General features: G+C 32.5%; 1 protein-coding gene across 1 annotated transcript; it reads right to left on the bottom strand.

Annotated features, from left to right (window-relative positions):
* Positions 1–33: 33 nt before the first annotated feature.
* On the bottom strand, positions 34–13,457 carry LOC130647554 (F-box only protein 10-like). Its single transcript, XM_057453452.1, has 7 exons — positions 12,741–13,457; positions 11,270–12,059; positions 8,741–8,915; positions 7,072–7,295; positions 6,395–6,561; positions 6,023–6,128; positions 34–1,372 (listed from the first exon to the last, which is right to left on the bottom strand). The coding sequence occupies exons 1-7, from the start codon at positions 13,395–13,397 to the stop codon at positions 654–656; spliced, it is 2,838 nt and encodes a 945-aa protein (XP_057309435.1). The 5' UTR covers positions 13,398–13,457; the 3' UTR covers positions 34–653.
* Between the last annotated feature and the right edge of the window lie 1,203 nt (positions 13,458–14,660).

Raw genomic sequence — 14,660 nt, 5'->3', positions numbered from 1 at the left:
TGGTTTAACTGAAAAAAAAAAAAAAAAAACATGTTCTAAGATTATTTTTTTTAAATATCAATCTATGGACAATCAATAAATAAAAATATACAATTAAATGAAAATATTTATATGTGCAGCGTTTCCGTAGTTTAAAAATAATTTCCATAAAAATAAATCAGGGTATAAAGAGTAAAGGCATGTAAATGATAAATAAAAAAATGCTTCACATCTCTGATTTGATTTTTATAAAACACAAGTGAAGTTCAGAAAAAAATTTCCTGATCATTCTGAACAATGGCCTTATTAGGTGTGTTTTATGTTTGCCTCCAAATGTAATCTTATACTTTTTAAGAGGTTTTGCAACATTATTTAAATAAAAATGTCCACCATACACTACATACCACTTTTAATAGAATTGAAGTCAACATAAAATTCTACATAACTACACTATTACTACATTTAGTCGAGGACAGTCTCTATCTCATTTACATTATTTTATTCTCGTTGCATGTATCAAATACTCAGTGAGATATTTTAACCTCACTGGCAATTCTTATCGACTGAATGTAAGACCAGACAAAAAAAAATTTAAACTAAATACAAAAATAACGAAAAAAAGCTTTCATAAAATAAGATTAAAATGTATATCTAAAATATATAAATATTGCACTTCACAGAAGAGCACAAAACGAACTCCTGTTGTTCGAGCGATTTTGATTATGCATTTGAACTGTGGTAAAAAATGGAGCACTCTTGGTTGCCACATTGGTGCATTGAGGTCTCCAATCCGTTATACCAACAGCAGTATATGAAACAATATCTGACAAGTCTCTGCAAGAGTCATTATTATCAATTTTATGAATTTTGTTATTGTCGAGATATGAAACATCACTAATTTCATGAAAGTACAAATCTTTTGCTTCAGAACCAATGTAAAAATCGTTATTATCCACAATGCACCGCGATTGTTCTTCTACATGAACACATGGATGCTTTAATCCATGCAGTCGGTTGTTTTTCAGTGAAACATCTGCAAGAGTTTGAACATATACACCGGGTAAGGAATGACCGAATACATCGTTGCGAAGTATAGTACTAATTCCTGCTGTGCTGACTCCATACTCTCCATTTTCGTACAATCCATTTCCCTCAAGGGATACATTTATACCAAGTTCAACATTTACACCGGAAAGGTGATTATGACTGAGCTCATTATCTTGTATACTTATTTCACTAGAATGTATTAAGTTAATACCATGTTTTAAGTTATGATTGATTTGATTCTTAAATATTACAATGCCTTCTTTGCCATCATACAAAATACCATGCCCCTTGTTGTTTTCAATGGTATTGCCTTCGACCTGAGCAACTTTTTTATCTGGCTTTGAGACTAGTAGAGAACAAAATCAAATAAGTCAAAAAATCATGAATAAACAAGTTATATATAAATGGAATATTTTCCTAAAGCTAAACATAAATAGCAACATAATCTGTCAGAAATCTTTTAATTGGTGCAGGTATTTTAGCACAGCAATTATGTAATTACACAGCTTTCAAAATATTTTACGCACAAACCTTTACCTGTTCTGTACTCTAGTAATAGGGATAAATAAGGAATCTTAGCTGTAGCGCTGTTTTTTATTGATATCCAGAAGCAAATAAATAAGAAAAAGGTGGGGACATCAGTTATTTTTACTAATTGAGATCAAATTTCCCAAACTTAGCACCAGATTCACGACTGATGGATTAATGATGTCATCAAACAACCTTTCAATTTAACATTTTCTTGATCAGTGTTTTCAGGTCTACACGTAAGCAAAAATTCAACAAATTTCTCAATAATTTTTTTCATATCAGCAGGCTGATATCATTAATTTGGTCAGAGTGGATTTTTCTACAAGCCTTAACTAGTAGCAAATAATACATGTTTTGTTTTTGTTGCGCAACATCTGTAATTCAGCTTAAATACATTTTTCAATTTGAGAATAACCCTAATAATTAGTAGCAAATAATACATGTTTTGTTTTTGTTGCACAACATCTGTAATTCAGCTTAAATACATTTTTCAATTTGAGAATAACCCCAATAACTTAAAGGGATCTCAAGGTACTTTTATAAGTTGGACTTACCTGAAAGATTTTCATAAGAAATTCTCAATAATGTATTTACTTTTTGTTAAAAGTATTTACTTTTTGTTAAAAGTTCATGTAACCCCAGACATCGTTTTTTAAAATATTTGTTTTTCTTGCCGCCTTGATGGCCGCTTCGATCTTCTTGTTCGTTAAAAATTTCAGACTATAACTCCAGTCCTTTTTAGTGGCACATGACCCTATTATGTAGTATTTCAGTAGCGCTCACAAATTCATGACTTTCACTCGCTATTATTAATGACTTTCATAGCCAAAAACAATTAATATACTGCCGCAACAAAGTTAAAAAATTCAACATACTTTCCACATCAATCTCTGTACGAATGATTTGTTTTGTTTTTGTTGCGCAACATCTGTAATTCTGCTTAAATACATTTTTCAATTTGAGAATAACCCTAATAACTAGTAGCAAATAATACATGTTTTGTTTTTGTTGCACAACATCTGTAATTCAGCTTAAATACATTTTTCAATTTGAGAATAACCCCAATAACTTAAAGGGATCTCAAGGTACTTTTATAAGTTGGACTTACCTGAAAGATTTTCATAAGAAATTCTCAATAATGTATTTACTTTTTGTTAAAAGTATTTACTTTTTGTTAAAAGTTCATGTAACCCCAGACATCGTTTTTTAAAATATTTGTTTTTCTTGCCGCCTTGATGGCCGCTTCAATCTTCTTGTTTGTTAAAAATTTCAGACTATAACTCCAGTCCTTTTTAGTGGCACATGACCCTATTATGTAGTATTTCCGTAGCGCTCACAAATTCATGACTTTCACTCGCTATTATTAATGACTTTCATAGCCAAAAACAATTAATATACTGCCGCAACAAAGTTAAAAAATTCAACATACTTTCCACATCAATCTCTGTACGAATGATTTGTTTTGTTTTTTTTAAAAAAAAATTCAACATGATATACTAGCCGTCTAAGCAATAAAAAAATATAAATTACTACTTTAATTCCTCTCATGGTACAGAAAGAGCCAGAAGTTACTGACTAATTAAAGTTTGTTTTCATGATATTCTTCCAATATGTAACGCAAATATCAACATAGTCTAGTAAATTAAACTCATCATTTTTCCCTTTTGCTCGTGCCCACGTAAATGCTTGTTACCCGAGCATTCTATTGCTCGCGTAAATATTAACATTTTAAGTGTAAACATTTTTCTCAAAAATTGATTGGTATTTCAAGTGAAACTGAAAAGATATCTAGTGTGATTATTTTCCACCAATCATGCAACAGTTCATTCGCCATTTTATAAAACGCATGCGATACAGGCATTAAGGTTTATCTTTGTTGCGCATTCATTATGCAGTAGAAAAGTGGGGGAAACACGATGATCGAGCGTCTACCGGTTTTGCGACTCTCTCAATCTTAACTTCCTTTTGTACATGTCCGAAATAGTATGCCCGCAATACTATACTGTTGTTTTCATAAATTTAATGATTATTTTTCAGGTTATCACAAGCGAATAGGAAAAAATATGCTTTGTTTTTAAATTAAAAAAAATCTTTATCCGCGTGGTTTAAATGAAATTAATAAATAAAATCTCTTTTTAAAAGGTACACGTCAGGTACATAAAATTTATACAGAAAAAAAAATTATACCGCACGTGGGTTTCGTTTTTAAAATTGTTTGAATAAAAGTTGCGGCATAAAGAAAATAATCCATTTATTTGGAACTGCTATAGTTTCCAATTGTTTCGTTAAATGAAGAAATTATCTACAATTAAATCCATGATAATTTGTCTGTTCCGCCTGTAAGTGCAGTTTTGCAAACTTGCGTCTTCCGTGCTCCATCGGCGTTCACCTCCGCATTAGTTAAGAACCGCATGGCTGGATTTCTTGTGTAAGGGGCCGGGCAAAAGAGATTTATGTCTACGTAGTTTTTTAAATAAATCAGGAGTCAGTGAATTAGCTAGGATGGTCAGGTTGGCTATGAATAGGCTTGCTTGTGGATTTAAAGGACCAGGACTATTCAATAATTCTAAGATCTGAAAGTGTCTGACCAAGACAGAAATCTATCGGACGTTTTAACCGACGAAAGTTCGAAATAAGCTACGGACATGTTTGACCAAACTGGAAATTGAGGCAGACATTATAATCACATGCCTGAAACGATTTAGGTGTGTGCCAAGGCGCACGCCTCTCCTAAAAAAGATGCCCTGAGAGACTAAATGTAAAGTTTATGAAAGCAAAATATGACGAGCAAAATTGCTCGCGTAGACACTCTGATGCGAGCAATTAATTGCTCGGGAGGTTATTTGCTCATGGCCCTAAAATAAGCAGGGTTACAAAAGCAGGACAGACATCGAAGCGCAAAAAAGAGAGACAGGTATCCTGTCTAACACCAATCTGCACCTCCATGATTAGACCTTTTAAAAACATACATCACAAATACATTAATGTCCAATGAAACCCTCATAATTCACCATTTTTAGCATCAACAAATAACTGTTGTGACTATATTCGCACACTGTGACACCTAAATTTTTAAACTTAACAAAACACAAAAACTGATTTAGCTACCTCCTAAATAAAAAATATTATTTTTACCGGAGAAAACCAAAGAAAAATAAGAAATAAAATAATAATAGTTAATTGCATAAATATTGAAGTTCAACGCAGAAAAAAAAGCATTTTATTATTTATTTTTTAGCATTTTCTGCAATGATTTAAGCACCCTACATTGGTGACAAACTGCTTCTAATGATGTAATTGAAGCGCAAAACTGTTTTTTTGCATTGCCATAGGAGGCAACTGAACTATGCTCTGGAAAAACAAATACTCTTTTCCGTTGTTATATCTTCGGCTATTTTTTACACGTTCGATCGCACAAGGCCAAGGGACTTTTTATGTGAGATTTTACCACGTCACATAATTGTCGATGCAAAGGTAACAGTAGACGTCCGTTAATTCGAATGCCGCTTAATTCGAACTTTCCGTTATTTCAACAAATTGCCAAGTCCTTTGAGTTTGGCTTAATAAAGTCTGATATTTTGAGCTGCTTAACTCGGACTCCAATAATTCGAACATTTCGCTAATTCGAACAATTTTTTAGTCCCTAACGTGTTCGAATTAACAGACGTCTACTGTACAAGTTTTGAAAATATGTTGGTAATTACCCTGGCAAATGCCGAGTGCCGTCTTCAATTAAAAAGGTTGTAACCGCCCTTAATCCTTTTGGTGCTGGAGGGGGAGTGGTGATGCATCCCCCTCTCTCTTCCGTCTTCAACTTTTTTCATAACTTTTTAAGGGCTTATAAGTCACACCTTGATATTTTATTTGCCTTCCAAAATATATCCTTTTGAAATAAAAACCATACACAAATATGTGACATGTTGAATAATCAGTAACTTTCACAACCTGTGTCTCAAATAAAAGTACTTTGAAATAAAAATCATGTACATTTTATTTTTCGTTTGATTGCTCAGCTATGTGAGAACATATGCAGAATTATTTCTATTTCTTTTAAAAAAATAATCGTTCGTAAAAAACTTTATGCTGAATTATTTTAATTTTTTTTAAAAAAAGTAACTGTTCGTAGAGAGCTTTGGTTCCACTTTGCCCCGCGAAGGTATATTTTCTGCCTATGCAGTCAGTCATTATTAAAGCGCTACTGAAATAATACGTAACAGGGTCACGTGCCACTAAAAAAGACTGGAGCTAAAATGAAAATTTTTAACGAAAAAGAAGGTCGAAGATAACCAAGATGGCGGTCAAGCGACGAGAAAAATAAATATTTAAAAAGATATATCTGGAGTTACATGAAGTTTTAACAAAAAGTAAATATATCATTTAGCATTTCTCATGCAAATCTTTTAGATGAGTCCAACTTGTAAAAGTACCTTGGGATCCCTTTAAGGAGTTTACAAGAGATAGTTACCGTGCACGTATCTTGATTCCGGCTCTTGTTCCAACATCATTGGTGATGGGAATATAAACTCCTCCTCTGTATCAACACTTCTTTCGTCAGCATCGTGATTAAAAGCCTGACAAAAGCAATAATATCCACAATAAAAATCTATTATAATTTAAAAGTTACCCTGTTTCATGCTGAAATGGCCATGACAATCAACATCGATGTTATAGCTTTTTTAAATAACCAATTTAAGAAAATATTTTAAACTAGATCAGAAGTCTAAAATGCAAATAAAACAATTTGACATGGTGGAAGGGTATTTCTTTAAAATTACAATTCTCATCAGACACATTTGTCTTGTTAAATGTTCTAAAGTATACCACAGATATCACTTACTGGTGCAGCTCTGTTTTGCGGTATATGTACACTCAATTTCTGTTTTTCGTGCTCATGATCACTGTTATTCACAAACGCTATTCCCGAATTTCCAGAGTTCGTTATTACATTGCTGTGAATGAGTGGATGGGATCCGTCTAAAATCCATATACCGCAACCACTGTTTTCTGATCATGAAAATAAAAAAAATTAAAATAAAATTAAAAAGTTGTTTTAATCAGAAAAAATTTTCACTTGGCATTTAAGTTGACTGCCCACTTAAAAAATGTACTTCGCAAATTCTCATTTTAGTGGGCACACCTGTATGTTGGAAAAAGTAACTTGTTTGCAATAGATAATAAAAAAAAAATTAATTGGAAAAACAGTAATTCTTTTAAAAATGAATCAAACTATAGCGACTTATGTTATGCAGCAAATTATTTGTTGAAAAATAATACACATTAGTTCTTATATTCTTTATATACAATGGATACACCACTGCACCAGTTTTAATGAAAATTTTTAGTGAGAAAATTGTTTTTAGTGCAGGAAAAATTTGAAAGAAATCCTTTTGTCATATTCCAGCAGACACATAGCTCTAGGTTTACAAAATTTATAGTAGTTTTATTGCTAATCAAAGAGACATTTCATACATAAAACACCTTAGCATTCAAACTCACAAAACTTACAAAAGCTACCTTCAATTGTATTATCCAAAATAACACTCTTGCCAGCTTCACCAACAACAATCCCATCTGATTTTCCATGTTGAATCACATTATGTGAAATGACAGGGTTACCTCCATGCCGAATGTCAATACCTGCCCACTCCATTTCAGTAATTATGTTGTTTGTTATATGACCAGTCCCATCTTCTGTCACAGCAATGCCAGAAGCTCGTCCAGACCACACATGATTGTTACTACAAAGGAAAAAAAATACCCAAGTGGTATACCTTAATGAAAGAATGAAAACCACTGAGGCTGTGGTCCCTAACTTTTTCCCTGCTATACCTTAGATAACTTGGCAAACACTATTTTTTTCATTTTAATACATATGGAGGTCCTAAATTTTAAAATTTTCTGCAGCAGCCACAACTATTAGTCATTATATTGGTGCCATCACTTTCAAAACCATTTCACAGACCTTATTTGTGCATTTAATAGCACCCTCTTTAAAAACACAGTAGGAGAGGCTCCATTCTTACAACCCCCATGTGGCCTGCTGGGTGCACACTTAGGCACAAAAGGGTTGGTGTAGGAAGTTCTTTCAAAAATCTTTGCTTGTTTTTGCCTTTTGATTTACGTTGCAAAATGCGTTGTTACACAGTTATCTGGAAAATTGGCCCTAGCTTTTGTTTTTATTAACCTAGCACAAACATTAATCATATTCATTATTTTAAAGACATATACAGTACAGTCCAGATGTAAGCGTACGTGTACGCTCAACTTGCAAAAATAATTGCTTTCATTAAAAAAAAAAATAGGATAGCAAGTTCCTTTCAAATTGCGCGAAAATAATTGCTTCATGTTAAAAACAAAAGCATAGCGAGAAACATTGTTTAAAAACAATACTCTGCGCGAAAATAAATTAAACGCGAAGGCTATTGAATTTTAATTTTTTTTAACAACAAAACTAATTATAGCAACGCGATTTTAATCTGATATATTTAAAAAACACAAGCTCTTACTTTCAAAATGCGATCTAAAAAACATTTCTATCGCCGTTTTTCGTTTTAAAACTTTTAAAATGCGATCTAAAAAAACATTTCTATCGCCGTTTTTCGTTTTAAAACTTTTAAAATGCGATCTAAAAGAACATTTCTATCGCCGTTTTTCGTTTTTAAACTTTTAAAATGCGATCTAAAAAAACATTTCTATCGCCGTTTTTCGTTTTTAAAGTTTTAAAATGCAATCTAAAAAAACATTTCTATTAAAATTAAAGTTTCAATCTTTGTTAAAATATAATAATTTCTATCGCTTAAAAGCTTTATTTAACCCGCGCAACCAACAATGCCTTCTCGCTAGTTTATTTAGTTTCCACGCAAAACATTTGTTTAATAAAAAATTAAACAATGGCTCTTCGTGCCACATTGATAGAGTTGATAACATTTGCAATTATGCTATTGGGAATAGTTATGTTAACACTATTTAACAATAGTTACGTGCAGTTATAATAAGCAATTTTCTCTTCAATAATCTTTTGTTTATTATGCGCAAGTTAATGACTTACAAGACTCGCAAGATAATTAATAAGAACAAAAGACAAACAACTACCGCCTCCGAGAAAAAGGTGTGAAACTTGAGCGTACGCGTACGCTTACATCTGGTCTGTACTGTAACTTAAAAACAAAACAAAGCTACATACTGAATTTTAGGACAACCTTTATGTAAAATATAAATGCCTGCTTCCTTGTTATTGTAAATGTCATTTTCTCGAATCACACCCTTTCCATGATCTAAACAAACTATTCCTGATCTTTTACCACTGTGAATTTCGTTATGTTCAATTAACGGATTTGCACTTGAACGAATATCAATACCTGTAATAAATTAGAAAGAGTATCAGAAGATTTACAGTGGAGTATCAGAAGTTTTGCTGTGGAAAATTGTTTTCTTTGCCATAGTAGGATTATTATATAAAAGAACATATAAAATCGCAAAACCCTTAAGGGATTTAATTATAACAAAAGACAAACGGCTGCCGTCCTCCACGCAAAGGTGTGATATTAACGTGTCCCAGGCCTATCAATAAGAAAATAACACCAGAGCTATAAATCGCTCCCCCAAGGGTACAATTATTTAAACTGGGCGAGCAATTAGAATAAATAAAATAAGATTATAAACACATATTTTATCACAAAGTCTGTTTTCTTTATGTTGTGTTATCTTTTTTATGTATTTTAGTTCTTTTTTACTGTAAATAATAAGAAAGATAACATTGATTTCTATGTGAGATGAATTAATGTTGCTCAGCAGGAAAACTTTTTTTAGAATTGGGGGAGCAATTAATGGCTCAGCTAGTTTCTCATTTCTCAGAATTGGGCGAGCCTTTGCGTGAGCTAGAGCAATTGCTCTCCCCTTATTGATAGGCCTGGTGTCCGCGGTAGATTACATTCACACCGTACTGTACATATGCCAAGAGATTTATCAAAATAAAGTTTTACGACCGTTGTGCAAAGAAAGCATTTTTCGTAAACTGCTTCGAAAGCTCTCATCTGACTGCATTTTTTCTGTCAACAACCGTTTAATTAAACAAATTGATGGTTGTCCTATGGGTGGCCCTATATCTGTTGTATTTTCCAATATATACATGAATAAGACGGAAAAAGATGTGGTTGATCTTGTAAAACCAGCTCTCTACAAACGCTATGTAGACGACACTTGTGGGAAACGTAAAAAAGATGTACCCGATACTTTCTTTGAGTCTCTTAATAATTATCACCCAAACATAAAGCTGACAATGGAGATAGACCCCCCTCCTTTCCTGGACACTGAAATTATTCACTTTGGCAACGGTTTCAAAACGAAAGTTATAGAAAAGAAAACAAACTAGCTATACACTGGAAATCAGTTGTACCGAAACGCTACAAACGTAATTTGATTCTAGGTGACTTACACAGAGCCTATAAAATTTCTGATTATTTTCAAGAAGAAATTGAATACATTAAATTTAAGTATAAGAAAGCTGGCCGGCATGGTTTTCCTTTCCTGGACACTGAAATTATTCACTTTGGCAACGGTTTCAAAACGAAAGTTATAGAAAAGAAAACAAACTAGACATACACTGGAAATCAGCTGTACTGAAACGCTACAAACGTAATTCGATTCTAGGTGACTTACACAGAGCCTATAAAATTTCTGATTATTTTCAAGAAGAAATTGAATACATTAAATTTAAGTATAACAAAGCTGGCTGGCATGGTTTTGTCTATAGTGTGATAAGAAATTTCAACAAAGATAAGGAAGAGTTTTTAATCCCGAATTGGTTATTTGAAGAAAGAAAAAAGATTTATTTCACCTTACCTTACTGCCAACGAAATGAAGAAGACGTAAAAAGTTTTATTAATAACTTACATCGTTGGACAAATGAGAATTTCATTTGCATTGTGCTCTGGAGCACTAAAAAAATCCAGTCTCTCTTGCCATTGAAAGACAAAATAAAGCACTTAGCATGCGTTATCTACGAAGGTACTTGTTCATGCGGTGTAAACTACATCGGTGAAACAGTACGAAATGCGCAAACACGATGGTCTGAACATAACAAAATGTCTTCAAAGTCCGAACCAGCTAATTATGTTGTCGCGAATGATGGACACTCTTTTTGTTGGAAAATTTTAAGTTGCGCTCCTAAAAACTGTTTAAGGCGGAAAATTTTGGAGGCATTCTCTATAAAGTCGTTAAGGCCTGTTCTTAACGAATAAATTGAATCTAAAAGATTATTACTTTTCCATAACGGCGTGATGTAAAAATATAATATAAAAATATAATTTCTTATTACGACGTTAATGTATTTTTATTTTCTATTCTCATTATTTTCTATTTCTCATTATTCACAGTCCTTTGACAGTTTCAGAAAAAAATTTATTATATATATAGTGGCTTTATTGTATTAGCAGCATTACTTACCTGACGATGTAAAGTTTTATTTACGAAAAGCTTCGTGTATTTTATTGTAAATTTTATATGTTCTTTTATATAATAATTTTGCTGTAGAGTGTCAGAAGTTTTACCGTATTCACTAGGCCCCGTGATGAAAACTGATTATGCCTAATTTTAAAAGGTTTTACATAGCAAATAAAAAGTATCAGCTTAAAACATGTTTTTCTTTTAGCTCTACATTCTTGATTTGGTAAATACTGAATATTAACAACATCAAATTATAGACTATTTTTACCTGCTTCACCATTCGCAAAGATTTGATTTCCAGCAATCAATGCAACAGAGTGATCTCTTATAAAAATACCTGTTGTGTCACAACTATGTATCTTGTTGTTTAATACAACACATTTTGAATTTTGTAAACATCGAATTCCATAACTCAAGTTGGAAAATGTTGAATTTTCAATCCATGCCTGTCCCATTCTACACAAGGTGACCCCACCCTTGCCACCAGTAACTTTAATATTTCGAATAACAACACCTTGTATAGCTTTAAGTAATACTTTAGTTTGTGCATCCACAGTTTCTTTCTCAGTACCATTGTCGCTCTTTAGTGACCCTAAACTATTGACTCTACTCTTTCGTGACAAACATGATTTTGTTTTCGATCTCACTTCACTAGCATCACTGTCACTCAAACTGAGATCAGATTCAGTTATGCAAGATAAAAAAGATTTGGACTTTTTCATTTCATTATCTCCATTTCTTTTCCGACATTTTTCTTTAATATGCCTACAGTAATACTCATCAAACTTTTTCTCGTTTAAAGCGGCTACCCATCCTCCAACTTCATCCATGGTGCGAGGTGGTCTTAAGTTAAATTGAAACAACGGTTCCTCAACAAATATAGCAAACCGATCAGGCTTAAATTCACAGTTTGTAATACTACTATAACCAACACCTTGTAAATTAACAAAAGCGGTAGTAAATGTACATGACCTGATGTCAGCTATGCCGGGTGCAGTGATATGTAGGTAACCTTGATTCACAATACAGTTAAACATAAAGACATGACCATATAATACCTGAAGAGAAAAAAATAATAATAAAAGAATATTGCCAAATAAAAAGATTTGATACATATAATAACTTAAGTGAAATATTTTGCCAGTTTGTGTCCTACACAAAAATTGACTTAGAAGTATTTGTGCAGTTTGCCATTTTGACGCACACTAAACAAATAATTAACTATCAAACAAATTCAATTCCAAATAAATTAATCACGTCGTTATAAGTTATTTCTGTTCTAGTAATCTACTCAGTTTGTGAGGGGTTAGCTATTTTTGATATACTCCATACATTTAAAGCGCTTACAAGACAAATTTTTTATTCTGAATTTGATGTTTTCTCCTTTTTCAGTAATATGTTAACCTGAAATAATGTCTCATCTGTTAATGAGCCATTTAAACGTGCTTTTTAAAAATCATTGCCATTGATTTCATTTTAACGAATTGTACATGATACAAAAAAAGACCAAAAAAGCGGAGAACCTGTTTTGACTGAATTTGTTTTTAAGAATTACATAATCTTTTAATCAGTATCTTAAGTTCTATATAGTAGAAACAATTCAACACACTTCTAATAAATTTTGTATAAACATGGGTTATTGTAATGATCAAAAAATAAAATCAAGGAAGACAACAATAACCAGTTGCGTAATAAAATGGACAAACTTTACAGCTAGTTCTTGTAGTAGAAATTAATACCTTTAGAAGAGCTGTGGATGAATGAACTCTTCTTGGATACATCGGTTTTATTGTTAAGTTTTCTAATTTTAAAGACTCTGCTCTTACATCGATTTGCATAGTTAATATAATTTTACTTGGGTCATCCACGCCAATAACAGCACATGGATTTTTTATCACAAGCATGACTGGATCTTGATATACTCCGGGATAGACATATATACGATCGTAAGGAGAAGCCTTTTCAATGGCACTCTTTATTGTTTTATAAGGTTTATTTGAGCCAACATAAAAATTCTTTCTTTCTTTACTTCTACCAAAGAAAAAGTTTACTGAACATGCAGTTGTCACACCATTGTTTAACCACAAACGAGACACTAAATATCGTTGTCTGTATGATTTCTTCCAAGAAATAACATTTGATTGTGTTTCATTTGGCCAGTAAGGATGCTTCCATCGCTTATACTTTTTTTGTTCCAGGTATAAAAACCTCCATGTTGTTGCATCGACACTATCAACGAGGATACGCCAGTCTTTACATACTTGTGAGCAACGACACAGATCAATAGCTTTTAAGTAAGAAAACACCACTCTCCATACCTCGCCTGGTAAACCTTGTTTGATATCAGTGGATGTCAGCGATTTTAAAAGTGGGATGCTTGCTACCATTATTGTCATATTTTTTATAACATAATTTTTTTTGTTGAAAAAACCCTGGAATAAACAAACAATTAGGATCACATTGCTGATAAAACTACAGATTCTGATCTAAAAGGTCCAGCCATTTGATTGTTTATACTTCTAATTTTTTTACTTATATATTTTTATTGCATCATATATTTTGCCTTCATAGCTATATTTTTATATTCATATATTTCATCACATTTATTATTATTTTTCTAGCATGAAACAATCTTGAACTAATCCTCTCGTTTTGCAATTTCTAGTAGTAGTAGTTTCATTAACTTGAGCACAACAAAATATATTACACTTCGCAATATACAGAATTGTGTCACTTTATTAGCTACATATTTATCTAGGATTAAATTCAGCCTTTTTGAGAATTATACGCCAACAAACTGTCAACAAAGCTTGTTTTTGATACCATCACAGTTAACCTGCCAATATGTTTGTCATTAAAGTTATTTATGTGCAAGACTTTTGTGATAGAAGGCTTGATGTCCCGCTGTTAATAAACTGTTATTGAACACTAAGAAAGGCATGTTTGGCCCAAGTAATTTTTGACAAAGTAATGCTGACATCTGTGTTTTTCTGACTTAAGGGTCCCGAAAATTTTTTGCTTTACTACAACAATATATTATGTTTTTTACATTTTTTAAATGGGTGTAAGCTGTTTCAGGCAATTTAGCTAGTTGTTTTTTAGTTTTTTGTGAAAACCTGAAGACATTTAAAAAGCCCCTGTCATTTTGCATCACTTTCCAGGGAAAGTCAGCATTCTTGTTGCAGTACATTTTGTCCCCAGCAAGGGTCTGCCCTCCATATTTGTTATCCCTGACTGATAGTACAAGGACTCACTAGCTACCTCTAAGATGCCTTGCAAAAACCACAGACTTGCTTTTTCAGCTAGTTAGCTCCAACTAACTAGCTAGCTAACCTAGAGTTGGCACACTAGCTACTAGCTTTTTAAACTGGAGGTTTGGAGCAGACCATTGGACCACCATTGGACCAACTGATTGTTAAATTTCCGTTAAACTTTACCTACAAAAGCAAAAATTGGAAAAAAGAAAGCAGATAAATTGGTGTAAGAAATAGTTTAATAGACTAAAAACCAAGTTATAACTATATGCAACTTTATGCAAATCACAGTAACAACCACCCTGCCAACAAACAAAAACTTGTTTCCGGATTGCCTTGATATCCTTTTTATTTTGGCGCATGCAATCAATTGGTTAGTTTTACCCCCTGAAAAAAAACAAGTTG

Source organism: Hydractinia symbiolongicarpus, chromosome 6, assembly GCF_029227915.1.
Source record: "Hydractinia symbiolongicarpus strain clone_291-10 chromosome 6, HSymV2.1, whole genome shotgun sequence".
NCBI classification, from domain to species: Eukaryota; Metazoa; Cnidaria; class Hydrozoa; order Anthoathecata; family Hydractiniidae; genus Hydractinia; species Hydractinia symbiolongicarpus.
The sequence above is the reverse complement of the archived record's forward strand: the minus strand, read 5'-3'. Positions and strand labels throughout refer to the sequence as shown.